This window comes from Nannospalax galili, unplaced genomic scaffold, assembly GCF_000622305.1.
Source record: "Nannospalax galili isolate Female #2095 unplaced genomic scaffold, S.galili_v1.0 scaffold886, whole genome shotgun sequence".
Lineage (NCBI taxonomy): Eukaryota > Metazoa > Chordata > Mammalia > Rodentia > Spalacidae > Nannospalax > Nannospalax galili.
Genome location: NW_008355971.1, coordinates 804925 through 830434, shown reverse-complemented (window position 1 = coordinate 830434; position 25510 = coordinate 804925). Strand labels below are relative to the sequence as shown.

Below are 25510 nucleotides of genomic sequence, written 5' to 3'. Positions count from 1 at the left end.
CCTGTAGCCCCAGCTGTCCTGGAACTCACTATGTAGACCAGGCTGGCTGTGAACTCACAGAGCTCTGCCTGCCTCTACCTCCTGAGTGCTGGGATTAAAGGTATACACCACCAATCCCGGCTTTTATTTATTATTTTATGTGTATGTATGTATTCTGCATGTAGGTAAGTGCACCCGTGTTGTGCAATGCCCGCAGAGGTCAGAAGAGGCTGTCGGATCCCCAGGAACTGGAGTTAAGGACAGTTGTTAGCTGCCATGTGGGTTCTGGGATTCGAACCCAGGTCCTCTGCAAGAACAGTCAGTGTTCTTAAGTGCTGAGCCGTCTCTCCAGCTCCGATATCCAAGACTTTTATGAGCATCTGATCTCACAGTTAGTTCCTGAGTAAGTGTGCTGGGAAAGAGCTATTCCCTGTACCCCCTGGTGGAACGTGGAGGTTCTGTTTACTAACCACTTCTACCAGAAAACTGGACACAGATTAGTGGAGGAGACAGTTTTATTCAGGTCCGAGCCTGGGAAAATTGGGTAGATTCTCTGTCTCAAAATTATATAGGATCAAAAAAGAATCACTGAGGTTTTGGGTTTTTTTTTTTAAGATTTATTTTGCATAGATGAGTGTTTTGCCTTCATGAATGAAAGTGCACCATGTGCCTGGTGCCAGAGAGGCCAGTAGAGAACATTAGATCCCTTGGAACTGGACTTAAGGACAGATATTAGACACTATATGGGTGCTGGAGACTGGACCTAGGTCCTATGAAAGAGCAGGAAGGGCTCTTAACCACTGAGCCATTTTTCCAGCCCCATCACTGAGGTTTTTATGAAGTGATAGGTGGGAAATCCCCACTCATTCCTTCACTTGCTGGAGTTTTTTCTTAGACTCCTTTAAGCCCACCTCCTGTGTCAAGTGATAAACACTAATTTTGTAAGTGAAAAAGGGAGGATGTGTCACTGTTTTATAAAAGAGTGTTTTTTCTCTCTCTCTCTCTCTCTCTCTCTCTCTCTCTCTCTCTCTCTCTCTCAGTACTGGGGTTTGAACCTAGGACCTTGCACATGCTGGACAGGTACTCAGCCGTAAGCCACACCCCCAGCCCACCTGTTGACTCTTTAGAATTATAATATCACCCACAAAGATGATGGTTATATATTAAATTAAAGGGAAGAAGACTTTTAAATTATACATATATATATATGTATATATATATAATGAGTTAAAATATATATTATTTGGGAGGCTGGAAAGATGGCTCAGTGGTTGGGAGCACTGACTGCTCTTGCAGAGGACCCGGGTTTAGTTTCTAGCACCCACATGACAGCTAACAACTGTCTGTAACTCCAGTTCCAGGAGATCCAACGCCCTCTTTTGATCTCCACGGGCATTGCACAACATGGGTGTGCTTACATACATGCAGGCAATACACTCATACACATTAAAAAAAATTAAAATATATATATTATTTGAGGCTGGAGAGATGGTTAAGAGCACTGGCTGCTATTACAGAGGACCTGGGTTCGATTCCCAGCACCCACATGGTGGCTAACAACTGTCCATTAACTCCAGTTCCAGGGCATCCAACACTGTCTTCTGACCTCCTTGGGCATTGCATGACATGGGTGTGCTTATATGAGTGCAGGCAGTACTCATACATATAAAAACAAATAAATAATAAATAAAATTTGAAGATACATATTTTTATTTATGTGTATGTGGGTGCCTGTGGAGGCCAGAAGAGGGTGTTGGATCCTGAGCAGACAGCTGTGAGCTGCCTGGTGTAGGTGCTGGGTGCTGAGTTATTCGGATCATCTGCATGAGCAGCATGTGCTCCTAACAGCCATCTCTCCAGCTCCACGTTTTTTTGTTTTGTTTTTTTTGAGGACAGGGTCTCCCTGAAGCCCCAGCTGGCCTGGAACTCACTTCATAGACCAGGCTGGCCTTGAACTCACAGAGATCCAACCACATGAAGATCCATGAAGGCCAGAAGACAGTGTTAGATCCAGTGAAAGTGGAATTACAGGTGGCCACCATGTGGGTGCTGGGAACCCAGGTCCTCTGCAAGAGCAGCAAATGCTCTTAAACATCTAACCATCTCTGTCTTTCCTCGCTCCCTCCCTCCCTCCCTTCTCCCTCCCTTCCTCCCTCCCTCCCTCCCTCCTTCCATCCCTTCCCTTTCCCCTTCCCCTCCCTCCCTCCCTCCTTCTGTCCCTTCCCTCCTCTTTTTCTTTTTTAATACCTTCCTCATGGTTTAGAGGACTTTCCCATGTGAGATACTGATCAGTGGCCTGGCCTGCATTGGCCAGTTTGTCCCTGGTTCTGCACTCGATGAGGGGACATGTGCATTCCATGCTTAACTAACAAGGAGGACACAAGATGGGTGGGTAACAGGTTTTATGTATTAAAGCTATTAGAACTTGCAAGCAGAATTTTAGGGTAAAACCCTTGACTTGCTGGGCATGGAGGCATAAGCCCATGATTTTAGCTAGTTGGGAGGGCAGGAAGGTCAGGAGTTCAAGCCCAGCCTGGGCTACTTGAGACCTAGTTTCAAAACAAACAAAAAAATACCCAAGCTCCAGCAAGTCTCACAGGTTAGGTGTTATGCTGGGTCACCCATCTCAGTGTACCAGGTCAAGGAATGAACAGGGCTGGTGAGATGGCTCAGTGGGCAAAGGTGCTTGCCACCGATACTGGCAACCTAAGTCCGATTCTTAGCATCCACATGGTGGAAGGAGAGAACTAGTCTCTACAAGTTGGCCTCTGACTTTCACATGTGTGCCACAAAATGCACATGCACAAAATGAAAGAATGAGTGATTCTTACTAGAATTTGGGAGTCCCTTCATGGTCACCAGATTACACAGGGGAAATCAGGGTCCCCTCTTGGGGTTCTTAGTGTAATTAATAAAAGAATTTAAGAATGAGATCTTGAGGACAATTTTATTAGAGTTTAAAAGAAAAATAGAGCCGTGAACTATAAATAGCAGCAGCTGCCTGGAGGAGAGGTGGGCGGAAGGTCACACCGTTTAAGTTAGCATAGAGGTCAGCCACTTGGTAGGGAGAGGAGCTTCAGAGAAAGAGCTAGGAAGCCCAGAGTATCAGAAAAAGGGTACTTAGCTTCTGGCCAGCACCTAAAACGGACAGAAAAGGAGGAGAAGTTGGGCCCTTCTGACACAGGCCCTGCTGAGCTTCATTCACGGTGGCCGTCAGGGACTGCACTGGAGGCAAGAATTCTGGGAAGGAAAAGTCTCTTTAGCTTGGCTCAGTGACTGCTGTTGCTTCTCTTGTGGGCCTAAGAGGAGTTGGTACCTTTTAGTTTCTAAGGGTCTGCTCTGTCTCTTGTCCCCAGGAGTGTCTCAGTTACTAGTTTTAATCACAACCCAAACTCCTCCCAGAATGCTCACTGACACTTATGTTTGCAGGCTTCCATTTGAAGGTGTCAGGTTCCGAAAGTAAATGATCATCAACAAATGGCTTCATTCTTCTGGGCAGCTGCTCTAACCATACTAAGAGACAGTTAAATTCTCTCGCTCAGAGCATCTCTAAGGGCTCTAGTGTAATGCCTGATTTCCTTCATGCATTCCCCACTTGCCCAATCCTTACCCTCAGCTGCTGTACCTCATCTGTGGGTTGATTTGTTTTTAACTTGATATAGAGTCTCACTCTGTAGCCCAGACTTGTCTGGAACTCAACTATGTAGCCCAGGCTAACCTGGGATTTGGAGCTCTCCTCCCTGGTGCTGGGGTTGCAAATCTGAGCCACAATGCCTGGCCAGTCTGGAGCATTTCTTTGGTTGGATTTGCAGGATTGAGGGAAGCAGTTATCCTTACACAGTGGAGTCACTGTGAAAGATGCAGATTAGTAAAGAGAAAAATCACCCAGGACAAAGTCTAGGAAAAACATTCACAAGCTTGTAGGTGTGTCATCCTGGAAAGTGAATTGGAGACATGCTTGCTTCTCGGCCGTGGTGTGAAGTGTGTGTGTGTATATGTATGGAGCATGTATGAAGTATGGACAATAAGGGACACTTACCTGGTGCCCCTTGGATTCACTGGTAGTGCCCGCAGCTCACTTTGTTACGCAGCCTCCAGCTCCCTAGAGGTCTAACCCACATCCCAACGCTTCAGGCCTACAGAAGAGACAAGGCTAGAGAGATGGCTCAGTGGTTAGGACTGCATGCTGCTTTTCCAGAGGACCTGAGTTTAGTTCTGAGCACCTGTATTGGGCAGCTCACGTCCACCTGTAACTCCAGCACCAGGGGATCTGACACCCTCTTCTGGCCTCCATGGGCACTGCATTCATGTTCACAGATACACACATGCATACACAATTGAAAAAAAGAAACATCCTCACCAGGCAGGATATTCAAGGGCTCCGAAATTATTATTCAGGAGTCAAAGGCTGGTTCTTGAAATGTTCAGAATTTGTTCTCAAAGCTCCAAGCTAAGTTAGCGTTTACTCCACAGAAGCAGCATATAGTTTAGCATCTTTATAGAGTTATTCAACATTAGATTGTTGCCTAGAATCATGTCCTGATGAGTGGAAGCCATCCACAGTTATGTGAGGTTTTATGCAGTTCACAACACAGGGTTGCTGTGTGTATGTTCATATTTCTCCTACTGGGCTGTAAGCTTCCAATTCTGAACTATTTCTTAGTTAGAATACCTCTAAAAAACCTTACATGGTTCGCTGGAGAGATGGCTCAGCAGTTAAGAAAATGTATTGCTTTTTCAGAGGACCCAAGTTTGGTTCCCAGCATCCACACTGGTCAGCTCACAGCCACCTGTAACTCCAGCTCCAGGGGATTCAGCACCCACTTCTGGGCTCTTCCAGCACCTTCATTCACATGCACACACACAAACACACAATTTTTTAAAGGAAATTTTGCTAGGTGTGGTGGTACACACCTTTGATCCCAGCACTTGGAGGCAGAGGCAGGCAAATCTCTTGAGATCGAGGCCAGCCTGGTCTACATAGCAAGTTTGAGGCCAGCTGGGGCTACAGGGATACCCTCTCTCAATAGGAAACAAAAAAATTAATTTTGTTCGAGACAGGATCTCTCTATGTAGCCCAGGCTATCCTGGAACTTGGAATCCTCAGATTGTCTCCCTGGTGCTGGGAAGCGACATTCCTTCCCTGGAAAACCTTTTAAAAATATTATCATTTGCCTGAAATGATTTTCTTTACTGTTGGCTGTATGACATCATGTTTTCCTTTCAGGAGTTGGTGGTGTTCAGGGATGTGGCTGTGGAGTTCTGTAAAGAGGAGTGGGAATACCTGGGCCCTGATCAGAGATCTTTATACAGAGATGTGATGTTGGAGACCTACAGTAACTTTGTGTCACTGGGTAAGGGCATCTGTTCCTTGTAACTCTAAGGGATGTATGTAGCTCAGTGGTAGAGTGCTAGTCTGTCAGGTGCAAGGCCTGGGTTCAATCCTCAGTGCAAATTGTGCTCTCTCCATGGCAAATTCTTAGGATTCATATATCTAAATATTCAGATATCTAAATTTCTGTTCCTTGTTTCAGAAGATTGGTCTGAGCTCTGTAGCCCAGAGAGGTATGTCTACCTCTCAGGCCTCTTCATATGTTCTGTTCTTTTGTTTTCTTTTTTAAATATTTTATTATTTTTATGTGTATGAGTGTTATGCCTGCATGTAGGTAAGTGCACCCATGTCATGCAATGCCTGCGGAGGACAGAAGAGGCTGTCAGATCCCCTGGAACTGGAGTTATGGACAGTTGTTAGCTGCCATGTGGGTGCTGGGATTCGAACCCAGGTCTTCTGTAAGAACAGCCAGTGTTCTTAATAGCTGAGCCGTCTCTCCAGCCCTCTTTTGTTTTCTTGTATCTCAGGTTCGCCTTGACCTCACGGTGTAGCCAAAGATGGCCTTAAACGTCTGACCCTCCTGCCTCCATTTCCGAGTGCTGGGCTCACAGGTGTAGTCACCATTTCCAGGTTCATATTTTCTGTTGGTGACTGTCCTTCACATCAGTTTCTGGCCAGTTTTGTAATTGGCTTTTCTTCTTGGCTCTTAAGGAGACACATTATGGACAGTAGAGGGCTCTGTAGGATGCAGACAGAAAGTGGTTGTCTGAAATTTGGGGAAACACATTCTTTTTTTTGAGTAGCCCCAGCTGGTCTGGAACTCACTATGTAGACCAGCCTGGCCTTGAACCTCATGCTACTTTCTCTACTTACTTACATTTTCATCAGTGATTCCAGAAAGCAATTACTTGCTCAAGTGTTCGCTAAATGTTTTTTTGTTTTGTTTTTTACTGTAACCATTCTGAGGCTTCTTGGTTTGTTTTAGGTTAAACTAATTCTATATCAAAATTTTTTTCGTCGTTTTTTTTCTACGCTGGATTTTAACCTTTGCTTCTTTGGCAGGACTTGCCATTTCTAAGCCAGCAGTGATTTCACTACTAGAGCAAGGGAAAGAACCCTGGATGGCGGAGCACGCAGGATGGTATCCAGGTGAGTCGCTCTGGGAGTCATGGGAATGGTATTTAGGGAAGCCCAAACTAGCCACAGAGTGGTGGTGACATTCCCCTGAGGGACTACTGTACAGAAAGCTGTGCCATCGGGCCCAGCATTTTGAAACAGCATGAGAAATGGGAAGAAGAGCAGCACACTTTAAAAAGCTTTACTGTATTTATTGAGAGAGAAATAGGTTATGTTTGTGTGCACGTACTTGCGCATAAGAGTATTTGGGAGTCTGTTCTCTCCTTCCATCATGTGGGTCCCAGGGATCAAACTCAGGTTGTCAGGCTTGGCAACAAGCGCCTTAATCTACTAAGCCATCTTGCTGGCACTATTCAGCAGTTTTGATGTGTGTGTGTGTGTGTGTGTGTGTGTGTGTATGTATGTGTGTGTGTGTGTAGTCACAGGTGGCTTGGAACTCGCTATGTAGACCAGTCTGGCCTCCATCTCACAGAGATTCACCTGCCTCTGCTTCCTGACTGCTGGGATTAAAGGTGTGCACCACCACACCTGGCTGATGTTTACGTTTTATAAAAATTAACCAGTGCTGACAGTGGTGGACAGTGTTATTTTTATTTATATTCTCTTTTTCTTTACTAAATTTTTGGAGGTTGTGTAAGTTACTGGGAGATGGTTATAAAGTCTGCGATTATGATTGTAGAATTGGCTTTTTTTTTTCCTTCATGTATTTTTAGGCTTTGTTGTTACAAAACTACAACTCTGATTGCTAACTCAATAAATATACTCGTCATTGTGATAAAATTATCTTTGACAATATGGATTATCTTGAAGTCTATTTGTCTGATATTAAAATGTAACTATTCCAACTGTTTTTCTTCACAGTAAATGTTAATATTTGAAAGTTACCTAAGCTAATGCTTTTTTTATTAAAAATTTTTTGTTACCGTGTGTGCATGCATGCATTGGTGTGGAGGTCAGAGGACAACTTTTGGGAACCAGTTCTCTCCTTCCACCGTGAGATCAGGGATTGAACTCAGTTTGTTAGGTTTGCACACCGAGCACCATTACCCACTGAGCTGTCTCACCTGTTCCATTTCCATCTTTTTTTTCATGTGTATATGGTATGTGTGTGTTATGTGTTTACATATGTGGGGGAGCATGTGTGTATGCAGGTACATGTGTAGGTTGATGACAATCATCTTTTATTAAATTTTGTTTTTTTTATTATTTTTGAGAGACTGTGTGGGGGTGTGTGGGGTGGGGGTGGGGTGGGGCGTGCAGGTACAAGTGGAGGCCAGGGGTGTCAGAGCCCCTAGAGTTGGACAGTCTTTTTGAGCAGGGTCTCCTCTCAGTCAAGGCCTAGTCTCACTAGCCAGCTTGCTTCGGGACACAGCTTCCCTGTCTCTGCCTTGCGAGGCTGGGATTAAAGCTGAGCCTCCACGCCTGCTCAGCGTTTATATGGGTTCAGAGGATCTGACCTCTGCTTCTCTTGCTTGTTCGGCCAGTGCTTTAACTGCTGATCCATCTCTCCAGCCCCTTTTACATCGTAAGAGCTTTATTTTCTATTTATTTCTAATGTAGAAGTTTAATGTCTCCTAAAACTGGAAAAATGTGTTTATTTTCTTTCAGATTTGCTGTCTCTAAATGAAACTAAGAATTTATCTCTAGAGAGTGGCATTTTTGGAAAGGAATCATTAAAATGGAAAATAATAGAAAGAGTTGATACTTCTTGCCTTGAGGAGTCTTGCTTTGGAAATGATTGGAAATGCAAGGGACTGCTTGAGACACAGCCCCAGTCTCCAGAGTATTCGCAACAGTTGTCAGCCCTGCGGGAGAAAGTGTCAGCTGAATTTGTTCAGCCTACCCCTTTTGTTCTAAGTGAGACAGTTCATTCTGAAACTAAACAGAATGAACAGGAAGCAGGTGAAAACCTCCCTCAACAGGTAAGAATCCCTGCCAGTGACAAACTTAAGGAAATGTACGAGAATGCCTTTATCTACTACACAGATCAGATGAAGCAGCAGCGGAATTTTTCTGGAGAGAAATGTGATGAATTGAAAGAATGTGGCCGAGAATTTGCCTATGACTTCCACCTTGCTCCGTACCAGATAAACAAGAAACCCTATCAGTGTGAGATATGCGGCAAGATCTTTGAAAAGCACGCCTACCTCCTTCAGCATAATCGGTTTCACACTGGGGAGAAGCCCTGTGAATGCAAGGAGTGTGGGAAAGCCTTCACTAACTGCTCCCTGCTGGTCCAACACCAGAGAGTTCACACGGACGAGAAGCCCTATGAGTGCAAGCACTGTGGGAAGGCCTTCCTCTACTTCTCTACATTTTTCCAGCACCAGAGAACACACACCAACGAGAAGCCCTACGAATGTCACAAGTGTCAGAAGGCCTTTAACAAGAGTGCGAATCTAACCAGACATCAAAGAATTCACAGCGGCGAGAAACCCTATGAGTGTAACTTATGTGGCAAGACCTTTACTTGGGCTTCCAACCTGAATGATCATCAGAAAATTCATACTGGGGAAAAACCCTATGAGTGTAACTACTGTGAGAAGGCTTTTCTCTGTCACTCGGCATTTATGAAACACTACAGAACTCATACCAATGAGAAGCCGTATGAGTGTCAGGAATGCATGAAGGCCTTTAGGCAGAAAGCACATCTCATTCAGCACCAGAGAGTTCACACTGGAGAAAAGCCTTATGAGTGTAAGGAATGCGGAAAGGCCTTTGCCTGTCCTTCCTACTTTAATAGACATCAGAGAATTCACACTGGTGAGAGGCCCTACGAATGCAAAGAATGTGGGAAGGCGTTTATTGATTGTAAAACTCTTATTCTACACCAGAGGATTCACACTGGTGAGAAACCCTTTCAATGCCAGCAGTGTAGTAAGGCGTTTAGGCAGAGGTCCCATCTCACGCAACATCAAAGAATTCATACTGGCGAGAAGCCCTATGAATGTAAGGAGTGTGGACAGGCCTTCACTCGGCTCTTACAGGTGAAAAAGCACCAGAGAATACATACAGTGGGCGAAATTCTGTGCATTTGAAGGTTGTCCTTTGTTTATTTAGGAATCCTTATCCAACACTTTCAAAAGCACATAGAAGAAAAATGTTCATAGTGTCAGCAAAGGGAAACCTATGTGTCCCTCAGCTCTCCTTTTAAACAACAGAACCTGTGCTAGGGAGAAGCCTTATAAAAATGAGGTGTGTGTGATGGCCTGCGCTCACACTGTACTTAACATTATGTAATTTATGATAAGATTAGAACAGGAAACCCTTGATACCCCCTCCCCCAGCTGTCCCTTATGGAATAGCCATTTGTAAGAATATTGGATGACTATAAATTTCTTTTGCTTCATAACCCACAGTTTACTGAGTATCAAACTTATACAGGAAAAATATGGAATAGCCATTTGTAAGAACATTGGATGACTACAAATTTCTTTTGCTTCATAACCCACAGTTTACTGAGTATCAAACTTATACAGGAAAAACTTTAAATTATGACTAGAAAAGCTAATTCTATTACCAGTAAAAAGAGTAAGCTTTGATTATAACTCTAGGTAGTAGCATGCAGGACAACCGTGGACTTTCTCGGTGTAGAAGAGCTTTTACCTCTAATAGGCATCTTTTACCACCTGCGTTTTATTACCAAATCATTTCACCCCTCTGCTCTGGATTGCTGGTTTTTAACCGTCAGTAAGGCTATTGTGAGGGTTCACTGAATTCAGTAAAAAGACCTTTGGAATAGTCTCACTAGCAAGTAGAAACTATCAGGAAATATTGGTCTCTCCTTTTCATTATCTCCTTCGCTTCTGTTTTCGGAATGCTCATATGCTTTTTAACCCTGTGCATTTTTTAAAAAAATGAAGTTTGCTGTCACAGTTTATCCCATGTCAAATCTATGGTAATTGATTCTGGGATGAAAATTACTAGAATGTAACGTGAGTGAATACTCAGTGAAATACGTTGAATTAGAAAGTTGACTCCAGAAAGTCACTGTGTGGACTCTCCTGATAAATTCATTTTGAGTGAAGGTGAGATCAGATGTCTTCCACAGGAAGATTTGCAAAAGCAGTCGGTATTTTCCTATAGTAACTCAGGGCAATTAGATTTGCGCAAAAGGTGAATTGGAAAAAAATTACAGTTTTTAAACATTAACATATGACTCTTGGATTACGTGAAGGATGCAATCTGAAATAACAACTTGCTTAGATGTGAGAGGTAATGACAGTCTTACTAAAACCTGAAATATGTGGCTCATTTGAATAAATGTTAAAAATGTTCAAGCAGAAAAGCATATGCCTTTAATCCTGGTACCAACTTAATCCTGGTACTCAGGCAAGTGGATCTCTGTGAGTTTGAGGCCAGCCTGGTCTACATAGAGAGTTTCAGGCCACCTGGGGCTCCATAGTGAGACCCTGTCTCAAAAAACAACAAACACAAAATAAAGGCACAAAAGCATTCAAATTGAAGACTAGGAGGAAAAAAAGCTTGCTGTTAATAATTAACTGAAGAAATTACCCAAGAAAGACTTCAAGAGCAACAAAAATTTACTGATAAAAGTAGGGAAAAAAATAAAATCATATATGAGCCAAAAATTAATTTCATTAGAAGGATCTGAATATTTGTATTCATATGTAACTAAGAGCATAGCCTCCATAAATAAAAAGCAAAAGTTTATGAAACTACAAAGAGAAAAACAGCTTGGGTTTTCATAATACCTGTTTCAAGTCAGGAGCAAAATCAGGATAGAACATTTGGACAAATAACTGTTTAAAGGTCTAGCAGAAATACATGGATTTACCCAAATTTACAAAATATTCTTTCATACAAGAAATTTTTTGCCATGTCTTGAACCATAAAGCAAATCTGAATAAATGTCAGTTGATTGAAATGACACAAAATACGTTCTTATGTAGGACTAGAGAAGTCTCTCCATTTGGGACTCTTTAACTAACTTCAAAATAACTATTAATTAAAGAAAATATAGCAGTTGAGCTTTTTAAAACTGAAAAGTATTTTACGTTTGATAATTTATGCAATATAATTGGAATGTGGAACGTTCTTATGTAGGACTAGAGAAGTCTCTCCATTTGGGACTCTTTAACTAACTTCAAAATAACTATTAATTAAAGAAAATATAATAACAGTTGAGCTTTTTAAAACTGAAAAGTATTTTATGTTTGATAATTTATGCAATATAATTGGAATGTGGACTAGGAGATGTTTCCAGGAAACTGAAATCAGCAAGTCATTGTCTCAAGATGGAGAATTTTAAAAGGTGAAAGAGGAAATAATAGGTTAGAAACAAAAATTAAACAAGGAAATAATACTTTTTAAACAACTGACAGATTCTGAGGTAATCTGTAGCTATTAAGGAATTAGCCTGTGTAGTAGCGGACGCCTGTATCCCAGCACTCAAGAGAATGAAGTGGGAGGATCTTGTGGATGGTGAGGCCTTGGGCTCAATTTTGAGTTCCAGGTCAACCTTGGCTGTGTAGTGAGACTTTTCCCTCCCCCTGAAGTTGGAACTACATTTTATAAACTACTGAAGAATGATTCCCTTGAGTGCTTCCGAGTGTAGAAAATGAAATGTATTAGAGAATATAGACTAGCATCCTCGGTCATGGTCTTTGTCTGCATAGTGTTTTGGGCCTATACCACAGTTAATGAACCAGTCTGTTGAACCAGTCACTTCCTGAGTACACAGATGCTCCTATTTCCTTTGAAATGAAGAATGAGGTGACTACGTTTGTACATATGACTTAGTTTCTATATACAAATATATATTAAAGCTATATCCTGGGTTGAATTTGTACTTTAGACTATGTGCATTTACAAAAAAGACAAGTTTTACTAACTCGGTTCTTTCTATAATGTTATATAGTGTCATTCCTGTATAACTTTGCTGAAACTGGGTTTTAAACTTTGATTTTTGCCAGTCTGCTAAGTGGTAAATGTTATGACAGTTTTAATTTGCATTTTTCTGCTATTTGTAATTTGCATTTAATACCACTTTCTGCTATTTTTAAAGATCACATTTTCTGTGGCATATCTTAATATCATTTTTTTATTGATTGCTGTTTTCTTAATGGCTGTGTAAGACTTTTTCCTCTAGACTTTGGTTTGTTATATTATTTTGCTTTTTTTTAAAAAAAAGTTTGTTTTGGAGGGAGTTTGTGTTGTAAACTTATGAATTCATGGTCAGATGGCATCTATTGGTGTTAATGCTTTTGTAAATCATTTTTTCCCATTCCAATATATTTTCAAAAGTCCCATGTTTTCCTCTTTTATGGTTTATATTTTAAAACATAAATGCTTGATTATTCAGTTGGGGTATTAGACTGAGGCAGGCAGGGATGAATATAATATACAGCTGTCTCAACACTTCAGGGTTTTTTTGTTTTTTAAATATTTATTATTTTAATTTTATGTGTATGAGTATTGCCTGCATGTATGTGAGTGCACCCATATGCGTGCAATGCCTGCAGAGCTCAGAAGAGGTCATCAGATTCCCCTGGAACTGGAGTTACAGACAGTTGTTAGCTGCCACATGGGTGCTGGGAATTGAACCCAGGTCCTCTGTAAGAGCAGCCAGTGCTCTTAACTGCTGAACCATCTCTCTAGCCCCAACACTTAAATTTTAAACACAAACTTTATCTTACACTATATTCCAGTCTTTTGGGATCTATCTTTTCCCCCTTTTGTTATTTTGGTTTTTTGTTTGTTTGTTTTGAGATGGAGTCTTATATAGCCCAGGCTAGCCTTGAACGCCTGATCCTCCTGTTTTAGCCTCCCAAGTGCTAGGAGTCCCAGGTGCGTACCATCACATCCAACTGGATGTCTTTCCCTTTCCCCTTTCCTCTGCCTCCACCCTTTTCTTATTTTGTTTTTCATTATGTGTATGTGTGTGGGTTTGTGCACATCAGTTCAAGTGCCCTCGGAGGCCTGAGCAATAGCCCTGGAGCTGGAGTTACAGGTGCTTGTGAGACCCCTTATGGGTGCTGACAGTGGAACTCCGGTCCTCTGCCAGAGCAGTACGCATTGTTAACTGCTAAGCCAGCTCTCTAGCATCCTCTTTTTGGCATTCTGGGATAAGGTCTTGCTTTGTAACCCTGGCCTACCTGGAATTCACTGTGTCACCCAGGCTGGCCTTGAACTTGCGGCAGTGCTCCTTTCTCAGTGCTGTGATTACAGGTGCATGCCACTACACCCATCTTGGATCTGTTTGACTGGTATGGCCTTCTGATCTGCCCGTCTCCTCTTGCATTATAGATATATATCAATTATATTATTGCTTCTTAATCTAAGTGGACAAGGATGGCCTGGAACTCCTCCTTCAGCCTAGTGCTGACATTGTAAGCACAAGCCACCATGCCCAGTAAGAAAGTACATAGTTTAAAACAAGTTGTTGAATATGATAAATGTTTGACAAGTATTATTTTGGGGGGAGCTGGGGAGATTGCTCAGTCAGTAAAGTGCTCACCACCAAGCAGGAGGACCTGTGTTTTTAACCCTAGCACGTACATAAAAAGCTGGGGTGCAGCAGTCCGCGCCTCAATCCCAGTGCTAAGGGACTGTATAAGAGTGAAGAAAGCTGCCAGGTGTGGTGGCGCACGCCTTTAATCCCAGCACTCGGGAGGCAGAGGCAGGTGGAGCTCTGAGTTCAAGGCCAGCCTGGTCTACATAGCCAGTTCCAGGCCAGCTGGGGCTACAGGGAGACCCTGTCTCAAAAAGACTGAAAAGAAAAGAAAAAAAAAACAAGTGAAGGTGAAGAAAGCGGCAGCGAGGACCTGCACTGACTCTCTGCTCTTCCCTTGTGGATGTGATGCTTCAGTTCCTGCTTTGACTTCCCCACAGTAATGAACTGCAACCCAGACCTGTAAGTTGAATAAACCCCTTCCTCCCCTAAGTTGTTTTTTGGTCAGGGTATTTTATATCATCAACAGAAATGAAAAGAGCGTTACATGCATTTGATTCAGCTGTTAAATTTATTACGCACATTATATTAAACTATATGTATCAAAGAAATCTCAGGTTGTCATGTGCTCTGCCATTCCCAAGTAACTTTTTTTTTTGTTTTTTTTTGAGACAGGGTCTCTAGCCCCAGCTGGCCTGGCCTGGAACTAGCTATATAGACTAGGCTGGCCTCAAATTCACAGAGATCTACCTGCCTTTGCCTCCCAAGTGCTGGGATTAAAAGTGTGCACCACCATGCCCAGCCCCAAGTAACTTTCTGAACGCAGCATATTTAACCAAGTCTCTATTCTTCCCCATGTGCTCTAAATAATAAACACAGATCAGTAAATTTCGCTAAGTCAAGTAAATATTTTCCTGATCCTCAAGAAAGAAACGTAAGCCAGGGGCTAGGGATGTAGCTCAGCTGGTAGAGTTCTTTCCTAACATGCACAAAGCCCTGGGTTGGATCTCCAGCACATGGTTATGGTGGCACATGCTGTAATCCCAGCACTCTGGAGATGGGTGGCAAGAGGCTCTCAAGTTCAAGGTCATTCTCAGTTACATACCTAGTTCAAGGCCAGTGTGGGAAGTGTAAGGCCCTTTCTAAAAAGAAGGGGGTGGGGCTGGGCATGGTGGTGCACACCTTCAATCCTGGCAGAGGCAGGTGGATCTCTGTGAGACTGAAGCCAGCCTGGTCTACACAGTGAGTTCTAGGCCAGCTGGGGCTAGAGGGAAACCCTGCCTTAAAAAACAAAAAAAGGAGTTGGAGAGATGGCTCGGTGGTTAAGAGCACTGGTTGCTCATACAGAGGACCTGGGTTTGGTTCTCAGCACCCACATGGCGGATAACAACCATCCGTAACTCCAGTTCCAGGATATCTGATGCTGTCTTCAGACCTCCATGGACACTGCATGATACGGGTGCACTTACATACATGGAGGCAATATGCTCATACATATAAAAATAATAAAGTTGCTCACACCTATAATCCCAGCACTTGGGAGGCTGAGGCAAAAGGGAAATATCCAAGTTCATAAGGAATTTGTTCATACGTGAACCATCTCACTATTTGTGTAATTACCCTCTTGGCACTCAGGTGAGCCCTATGGTACCCAGGAATATGTTTTAAGTACATAGAAAAAAAAAACACTAAATACTAGAAGTTTGTATTTAAACCTATTTACTAAAATGTTTTAAAATTATTTTCATTTTATTTATTTTTCTTTTTGAAGATAGGGTCTCACTGTAATGATTTGAGAGTCACAGGCTGTTGTGAGCCAGTCAAGTTGGGTGCTGGGAACTGAAGTTGGGTCCTCTGCCAGAGCACTGTGCAGTATTCTTAACTGCTGAGCCATCTCTCCCACATTTTAATTTTTTAAAAACATCTTTAGTGTGGGGGTTGAGACACATGTTCCATGGTACACATGTGGAGGTCAGAGGTCAACCCTCTATTCCCAGGGATGTAATTCAGGTTGTCAGGCACCTTTATATACACTGAACCATCTTGCTGGCTTTTAAATTTTGAGACCCAGCATGTCTAAAACGTGGCGTAAGAACATGGAATAAGTACGTTAACCACTAAACTTCAAAGAAATGACAAGTGTAAATGGCATCTTTAGATATGTGCAGGATTTTTTTGTCTTTTTTATTTTCCATTTTAGCCTTGCCTGGCCTAGAACTCATTATCTAGGCCAGGCTGGTCTTGAACTTGTAGTGATCCTTTGTTTCTGTTTCAGTAATTGTAAGATGACATAAAGATACCTGATTCCTATGGTGATGAAATCAATTTCTTGTTTTTTTTTTTTCCTTTTTAAATTTATTTTCATTTATGTGTATGAGTGTTTTGCCTGCATGTAAATGTACCTGTGCATGCAATGCCTGGGGACGCTAGAAGAGGGCATTGGATCTCCTAGAACTGGAGGTATGGACAATTATTAGCCACCATGTGTGTGCTGGGAAGCAGACCCAGGTCCTCTGCAAGAAAAGCCATTGCTCTTAACCGTTGAGCCATCTCTTCAGCCCTTAATTTTCTTTTTACTTTAAAATATGTGTCTGTGTATGTTGATACACGTGGGTCCTGGGAATCACACTCAGGTTGTCAGGCTTGGTAGTACCTTTACCCACTGAGCCATCTCACCAGTCCTGTTTTGGTTCATTTTTGGTAGCCCTAGCTGGCTTCAAACTTGTTAATGTAGCTAAAGATGACCTTTTAAATGTAAAGACATCGAATGTCATAGCCCTTGAAAGCTAGAGATGTAGTTTCTTTTAAAGCCACACATGGTGCACATCTGTAATCCCAGTTCTTGGGAGGCAGCAGCAGGAGGAGCAAGAGTTTAAGGTCATCCTCAGTTTCGTAGAGAGCTTGAGAGCAGCCTGGGCTACAATACGTTAGACTCTGTTTAAGGAAAAACAAAACAAAACAAAACAAAAAACAATGAATTCTGCACCACTCCTTTAGAGTAAAATATCCCTTGTCATCTTCCTATCATAGGTCACAGGCACAGAGAAGAACCTGATAGTATGGTCCAGTTTGGAAGATTCTCAAAGTACTCATACTGGCTAAACATAATCTATCTCAAAGTATAGATCTGATCTATAGCCAGACCAGCCTTGGTGGAATGGGAAGAAGACTTGACAGAGGCAGCATGCATTCCCAGGTCTTTTATGAGGAAGTATTATGGTGGTTAGGGACAGTAGGTACGTACACAGAGTAGCTGTGGAAACCTGAGCATCCCACACTCTGTGGCCCAGGGGACTCCAGGGACTTTGATAGTCTCCCCTGTTTCCTCTTGGCCCTATCTGGCTTTCATGGACTTCTGAGATCTGTGACCTTCTGCAACCTCAGAAGTTGTGAAACCCTGGCATTCCACAGTGTGGAGCAGGGGCCAAGCTGGGCCTGTGCATACCAGCAGGGGAGACTTCTGTCCACCAAATCCCAGGGGATTCATGGCTTCACAACTCTGGTGGCCATTTCGATGCACTCACAGGCCTGTAAACTGTGTACTTCAAGTGACATTGTGACCTTGGATATGGTGGCTCACAGCTGTAATCCCAGTACTGGAGAGGCTGAGATGGGATGGCTGTGAGTTCAAAACCAGCCTGGTCTGCATAGCAGATTGGCTTTGGCTATGGCCTCATCTGGAATCCTTGATTCTCCTATCTTAGCCTCCTAAGTATTGGGATTTCAGTTTTGTGCCATCATGGCAAATCTATTTACCCATTAAAAAAAATTATGTGCATGTTTGTATCTATGTGTGGATTTGTGCACATGAGTGCAGTGCCCAAGGAGGCCAGGGGCCTTCTGGAAGAGTAGCAAGCACTCTTTTAAAATTTTGTTTTATTTTTTTGGTCTTTTTGAGACAGGGTCTCCTTGTAGCCCCAGTTGTCCTGGAACTCACTATGTAGACCAGGCTGGCCTTGAATTCACAGAGATCCGCCTGCCTCTGTCTCCTGAGTGCTGGGATTAAAGGCGTGCACCACCATGCCCAGCTTTATTATTTATGTGTATGTGTATATTGCCTGCATGTAGGTAAGTGCACCCGTGTCATGCAATGCCCGAGGAGGACAGAAGAGTCTGTCAGATCCCCTGGAACTGGAGTTTCGGACAGTTGTTAGCTGCCATGTGGGTGCTGGGATTCGAACCCTGGTCTTCTGCAAGAACATTCTGCAAGTGTTCTTAACTGCTGAGCCATCTCTCCAGCCCCCAGCAAGCACTCTTAATCGCCAAGCCATCTTTCCAGCCCTATTTACCCTTTTTTTTTTTGTATTTTTGAAACCTGTAGCCCCAGCTGGCCTGGAACTTCTTTGTAGACCAGGCTGGCCCAGAACTCACAGACATCTGCCTGCCTCTGCCTCCCAAGCGCTGGGGTTAAAGTTAACCTAGTTTTTAAAATCTCTAATTTGTATTATAGTTTCAGGAAATAATTTCTTCTGCTTCCATTGAGATATCAGCAGGCATATTTAATTTATACTTTATGTGGAAAATTGTGAGCATACATCTTTTTTGTTAAGTGTAGTGAATCATTGAGTTTATTGGAGTTATAAGAGCATTTGTGATTCAAAGGCCACTGCATCATCAAAAAAGCTTACCCCAATATGGGTGATTTTTGAAAGTTGCAGTCAGAGAGTAGTTATGGGTGGCTGGGCTTGGTCAGGTCATGCAAGCTTGGGATCCCAGCACTAGGGGGAACGCTAAGGCAGGAGGATTGTGAGTTTGAGGTCAGCCTGGGCAAAACAAGACTCTGTCTGAAGAGGAAAAAAACAGAAATGTTAACAAGAATCAATAGTGAGCTGGGTTGTAGCTCAGTGGTAGAGTGCTTGCATAGTATCCAAGAGGCCCCTAGTTCAATCCCTGGCACTCAGCTGGGGCTACAGGGAGACCCTGCCTCAAAAAGACCCCCCCCCCAAGAACTTATCAAAGGACAAAATATCCAGTAACCCCTCATGGTGTTTCATACTTGTAATACCAATACAAGGGAGGCTGAGGCAGAAGGATCATGAGTTCAGTCCAGCCTGGGCTACAGAATAAGATTAGGTCTTAAATTATCCCCGCCCCCAATCCAACCTTCAGGAACTCCCAAAAACCAAATCTTGGAAAACACAGCATCAAAATAAATTGATTATAACTCATTGAATAAGAATCCTTGGATGAGAATGTCAAGCAATAACACGGAAAGCAACTGATCTTCGAGGACAGCTCTGCAGACACCAGATGCCCTAGGTAGGCAACACTTGCAGCATCAGGTTGTCAGCTTGGCCAAGGTCAGGCTCACAGCTCCAGGCTGTGACTTGACAGAGGGGATTAGCCAGTTTGGCCCAACCTCGGACCCCGGCCTCAGTGCAGCTGCCACCGAAGCCTCCCGGATTCGGCTGAAGAACCCGCGGGTCTCCTGTGCGCCTGCGCACTGCGCATCGGGGTCGAGGCGCTCGGGGCGGGGCTCGCAGGAACGGAAAGAAAGAAGCCGGTGTACTGGCCTTTCTGGCTCGAGATCAGAGCTGTCAGAGGGCGCAAACTCGGATTATCCTCAGTAGCAACGGTCACTAGGCTGTCGCCGTTGCAGGGCTGAATACTGGTCGCCCGCCGTTCACGCGCCTGCGCACTCGCGACCCACGGAACCTGGTGCCTGAGGGTCCCGGAGCCTGGTGAGCACCGAGAGCCGGGTGACCTTTGCACTTCAGGGGACACAAGGGCCAGTCCTCGGGTGTGGTGGTGCGGGTCGGTGTGTGGGTGCGGCCTACCTCGAGCGCGCCGCGCATGCGCGCCGAAGGACCCAGCGGCATCTCCTTGATGGAGACCTTGCAAAACGCCATAGGGCTCTTTATGATGGAGATGATGCAAAACGCCATAGGGCACTCCATGGTGGAGACCATGCAAAACGCCCGGACCGTAGATTGGGGTCCGCCCCCCCCATCCCGGAACTGAGCGGACCCGAAGGGTACATCAGGACTGAACACTGGGTAGCCCCAGGTGATGGGCAACCCCGGTGTCCAGTGCAGTCTGTCCAAAGCAGCACACTCAAGACTTCGGTGACTGCGACTGCCTCTCTGTCATTAGCTGCCCTGCATGTACGTGGGGGTGAGCCGGGATCCTGCAAGCGTGGGGAGGCGGGGCTCTGACCAAGATCAGGCGTTCAAGGTCATTATCGGCTCCCTAGCGCTGCGCTGCAGGAGACCCTGTCTTAGATAAAAATTAAGCCTATATAGTGAATTCTTATCTAGATCTGCCACTGTTTTTAGAGAGGACTCAGAGTAGGTGAGGCAAATCGCAGCTGCTTCTGTTGAAAAGTGAGATTACGTGTGTCTGTTACCCCTTTGTTTTTAGGAAATAAGTTTGATTTTCCAGGACATGAGATTATTGCATTTCCTTCTCTCTGATCTTTTCAGCTGTGCATGGTGTTGCCTGTAGTTTAACCTGCTTGTAATTCCAACACTCCATCCTCTGAGGCCTCTAAAAAACAAACAACTAAATAAATATATGAAGTAATCTTAGTGGTAGGGGTCCTGATTAGGGCATTCCTCTTTTTGATGCCTACTTCATGGCAGTACTACCGTTAATTTGCTATGTGCCCCGTGAACGCTGTTTTTATAAGGATTCTCATAATGCAGATGTATCTCTGCCGAAGGCTGATCTGTGATTTGTTAAGGACTAGAGTATAGCAATATTAGCATGTTATTTAAATGTACAGAGTTTAATATACTTAGGGATATATAGTTAAGTGGTAGAACACTTGCCTAATATGTGGGAGACATTGGGTTCAATCCCTAGCACTGAAATTAAAGTTAAAAGTTAAATTTAAGAAAAGATACATGTCCCAAAGGTTTAATCATGAAAAGGAACAGCTAAAAGAGGTCAAATTTGTTGGCTCTAGATTTGGAAACAAAAGGCACTATTGAGATTTTTGGAATATTTCTTGAAAGATTCTTTTTAATTTATGTCCAGGTATAAGTGATAATTTCTAAACATTTTTTCTCGAAAAATTTTTTAATTTATATGTTTTTAAATTTTATGTGTATAAGTGTTTTCCTGCATCTAAGTGTACCATGTGCCTGCAGTGCCATCAGAGGCCAGAAGAGAGCATCAAATCCCCTGGAACTGGAGTTACGGATGGTTGTTCGATGCCTTGTGGGTGCTGAGAACCAAACAGTCCTCTGCAAGAGCAGCCAGTGCTCTTAACTGCTCAGCCACCTCTCCAGCCCCAACTTCTTTCTTTTTCTTTTTTTGTCTCTCAGTGTGTATTAATTGTACAGGATAAAGAGTTTCATCATGACATTTTCATGCATGTATATGATATGATTTGGCCATATGCATCACCCCATCACCCTTTTTTTCCTCCTCTCCTAATTTTGAAAGTTTTAATTTTAAAAAAGTGCCAAAGACTCCAGAGAAAACAAAGTAAAGAGCATGTCGATTACCATTAAGCAGAGTTAACAGTAGAATTTTATTCTCATTTACAACTCATTTTACACTCATACATATAGGTATCTACATGTACATGTAGTTTCCCGCCAAGTATAATCGCTTTCTAATACTATTTTTCTTTTTTTAAAAAAATATTTTATTTTGGCCAGGCGTGGTAGCGCACACCTTTAATCCCAGCATTTGGGAGGCAGAGGCAGGTGGAGTTCAAGGCCAGCCTGGACTACATAGTGAGTTCCAGGACAGCTGGGGCTACAGGGAGACCCTGTCTCAAAAAGACAAAAAAAAATTATTTTTTATTTTATGTGTATGAGTATTGTTTGCATGTGTGTAAGTGCACCCATGTCATGCAATGCTCAAGGAGGTCAGAGGAAGGCATCAGATCCATGGAACTGGAGCTATGGATGGTTGTTAGCCGCCATGTGAGTGCTGGGAATCGAACCTGGGTCTTTTGCAAGAGCAGTCAGTGCTCTTAACCACTGAGCCATCTCTCCAGCCCCCCAGTACTATTTTTCAACCTATTATCTTCCCCCAACAATGTGTAGTGCCTATCTTCCCATGATACTGAAAAAGAATTTTACCTTCATTTTTAGTTGTATAGTTTTTCATTGTATAAATATGTGATAATTTATTTACTATTGGAGAATATTTACTTTCTTTGTGATAGAAGATATTTGCTTTTTCAGGTTTCATTATCAATACTTTGTATCTGTGTATCATTTCTCTTGGTGAGGTACTGTTTAGTATCTGTTTTCCCAAACCCTAGTAAATGAGCAGCATCCTTAGTTTTTCAGGTCGGCTAATCCAAATCCTCTAGTGTCTCTTCTGACTAATAAGTTTTAGTTTGGTTTCATCTACTTTGTTCTTGTGTTTTTGTATTACTCTAGCCTTGTCTGTTGTCCTGGGATTCATGGTGATTCTCCTACAGACCAGGTGGGTGCTGGGAAAATGCTCTACAACTGAGGCACACCCTCAGCCCCTGCCCTGGTCATTCTTCAGTGTGGCATCTGCATCCGCAGCATTAGCATTTCCTGGGAACCTTTTAGAAATGCAAGGGATGGAGCTCAGTGACAGAGCACTTACTCAGCATGTGCAAGACTGTGGGCTCTATCTCCAGTACTGGAAAATTAAAACAAAACAGAAACAGAGGAGCTGGAGAGATAGTTCAGTGGTTAAAAGTGCTGATTGCTCTTACAGAGGACCTGGCTTTGGTTCCCATCACCCACATGGTAACTCACAACCATCCATAACTCCAGTTCCAGGGGCTCTGATGCCCTCTTATGGCCTCCACAGGCATTGTACACATGTGGTGCATTCACATATATGCTGGCAAAACATTCATACACATAAAAATAAATAGGGCTGGAAAGATGGCTCATTCATTAAGAGCACTGGCTGCTCTTGCAGAGGACCTGGGTTTGATTCCCAGTACCTACATGGTAGCTAACAACTGTCTGTAACTCCAGTTACAGGGGATCTGATGACCTCTTCTGACTTCCGCAGGCATTGCTTGACATGGGTGTACTTACATGCAGGCAATACACTCATACACATAAAAATAATAAATAGGACTTGGAGAGATGGCTCAGAGGTTAAGAGCAGTGGCTGCCCTTGCAGAAGACCAGGGTTTGAGTCTTAGCACCCATACCCACATAAGCAGCTAACAGCCATTCATAATTCCAGTTCCAAGAGATGTGCACCCTCTTCTGGCCTCTGTAGGCATTGCACATGATGTGGTACACTCACATACATGCATGCAAAATGCTCATAAAATTTTTAAAAAGGGCTGGAGAGATGGCTCAGAAGTTAAGAACACTGGTTGTTCTTGCAGAAGACCTGGGTTCGAATCCCAGCACCCACATGGCAGTTAGCAACTGTCCATAACTCCAGTTCCAGGGGATCCGATGGCCTCTTCTGTCCTCCACAGGCATTGCACAACACGAGTGTACTTACCTACATGCAGGCTTAACACTTACACACATAAAATAAAAATAATAAATAAATTTTTTTTGGTCTTTTTGAGACAGGGTCTCCCTGTAGCCCCAGCTGTCCTGGAACTCACTATGTAGATCAGGCTGGCCTTGAACTTGGAGAGATCCTCCTGCCTCTGCCTCCCAAGTGCTGGGATTAAAGGTGTGTACCACCACGCCCGGCCAAATAAAATATTTTTTAAAAATTAAAAAAGAAAAGAAAAGAAACACGAATGCACATTCTCAAGCCCCAACCCTGAACTTGCTCAATACCAAACTCTCTTGGGCCCTGTCATCTATTTAACTATGCTTCTAAGTGGTTCTGGTGCATTCTAAAGTTTGACTGCCACATTTTACAGCTGATCTTCCTATCGTTTTGAGGAGGATACAGTTCTGTGTAAACTACCTCTCGAGCAGTTTGGGCATTGGAAGTGGGGTTGCATGTAGGGATGGAGCGGTGGGGCATACTGACTTTTAAATTTGAAACTCTGAGCCAATTCCTATGTCATGGCTTCACGTTCTTCCCCCAGCTCTGTGGATTGTTCTCCAGTAAATGACCCTTGAGGAGGGCCAGCCAGTTCTTGAAGTTCTAAAATCATGGCACACGTAAGTTGGTTTCTTTCTACCTGAATTCTGTCTTTTAGAAAAATTGCATCTATTTATTTATTTGGGGGGTTATACAAGGATAGCTTTCTGGAGTTGATTCTCTCCTTCACTATGTGGATCCCAGGGATTAAACACACACACACACACACGAGAGAGAGAGAGAGAGAGAGAGAGAGAGAGAGAAAGAGAGAGAGAGGATTGATAGAGAGTAAACACACATATAAAGATAGAAAGAGAGAGAGAGAAATATAGAGGGGGTGGCTCATGGTGCTACAGGTACCTGTGGAGATCAGAGGACAACTCTTTGTGGAGTCAGTTTTCTCTCTCTCTCTCTCTCTCTCTCTCTCTCTCTCTCTCTCTCTTTTTATCTTTTTGAGACAGGATCTCCTTGTAGCCCCAACTGGCCTGGATTCGCTGTGGAGACCAGGCTGGCCTAGAACTCAGAGTCTGCCTGCCTCTGCCTCTGAGTACTGGAATTAAAGGCGTGCACCACCACACCCGGCATCAGTTTTCTCCTGTCTTATTATTTTCAGAGATCAACCTCAGGTTGTCAGGCTTGGTGCCAAGCATCTTTACCTGTTAAACCATCCTGCCATCTCTGTCATTTTTTTTCCTGGTTATATCAACATTCTCATTTGTTACTCTGGAACTTCCTAACAAAGCCCCCTCCTACAGCTGCTCCCAGTCTCTTCCTTTCCAGTGAGGGATGGAGCCCTGATCTGCCTCCAGGTACCTTTCATATTCATCCAGGTATGCACTGACAAATTGTTCAGTATCTCTTTATGCTCATCTTTGTTTACAGCAGAGATGAAGCAGAAATAAAGTCTCTAATAGGGACATATTTAATCTGAAACTCTAGGGATCAGAAAACCTCTCCTTGAAAAAATTTTCTAATGGCCAGGCATGGTGGCGCATGCCTTTAATCCCAGCACTTGGGAGGCAGAAGCAGGCAGATCTCTGTGAGTTCCAGGACAGCTGGGGCTCCAGGGAGACCCTGTCTCAAAAAAAAAATTTTTTTTTCTACTATGCCAGGCATGGAAGTGCATGCCTTTAATCCCAACACTCGGGAGGTAGAGGCAGGTGGACCTCTCTGAATTCGAGGCAACTTGGTCTTCAAAGTGAGTTCCAGGCCAGCCAGGGCTGTATAGTGAGACCTCGCCTCAATTCCCTCCACCAGTTTTTTAATATATAATTAAAAAATTTATACTAGTGATCTTTAAAACTATGATATGTGGATGATATGCATATATAATCTTACACATATTAGTAGTTACATTAAACCTTTTTTTAAGGTTTATTTTTATGTGTATGAGTGTGTTTTTCCTGCATGTATATATGTGCACTACAGAATGCCTGGTGTTCAAGGAAGTCAGACAGTTGTTAGCCACCATATGGGTGCTAGAAACTGAATCCAGGTCCTCTGCAAGAGTAGCAACTGCTCTTAACCTCTGAGCCATCTCTCCAGCCACCATATTAAAATTTTTGTTTTATTTATTTTTACTTTATTTTATATGTATGAGTATTTTGTCTGCATGTATTTAAGTATACCCATGTCATGCAATGCCCACAAAGACCAGGAGAGGGCATTGCATTGTGTAAACTTTTTTCTTTTTTTTT

At 43.2% G+C, this 25510-nt stretch overlaps 1 protein-coding gene across 8 annotated transcripts in view; it reads left to right on the top strand.

Moving 5' to 3' along the window:
• Zfp30 (ZFP30 zinc finger protein) overlaps nt 1-25510 on the top strand; it is a 36970-nt gene that overhangs the window by 5482 nt on the left and 5978 nt on the right. For 3 of the 8 annotated variants that reach the window (XM_029556522.1, XM_029556520.1, XM_029556516.1), the window contains exons 1-2: nt 18811-19543; nt 23818-23893. Coding sequence is in view for 6 of the 8 variants with exons in the window: in XM_029556520.1 (XP_029412380.1) it covers nt 23885-23893 (9 nt within the window). In the remaining 2 variants the exon portion in view is untranslated. Of the gene's footprint in view, nt 1-5206; nt 5334-6373; nt 6461-8056; nt 9415-18810; nt 19967-22204; nt 22251-23817; nt 23894-25510 lie in introns of those variants that run through there. The other 5 variants (XM_029556521.1, XM_029556517.1, XM_029556523.1 and 2 more) reach the window with 4 other exon arrangements.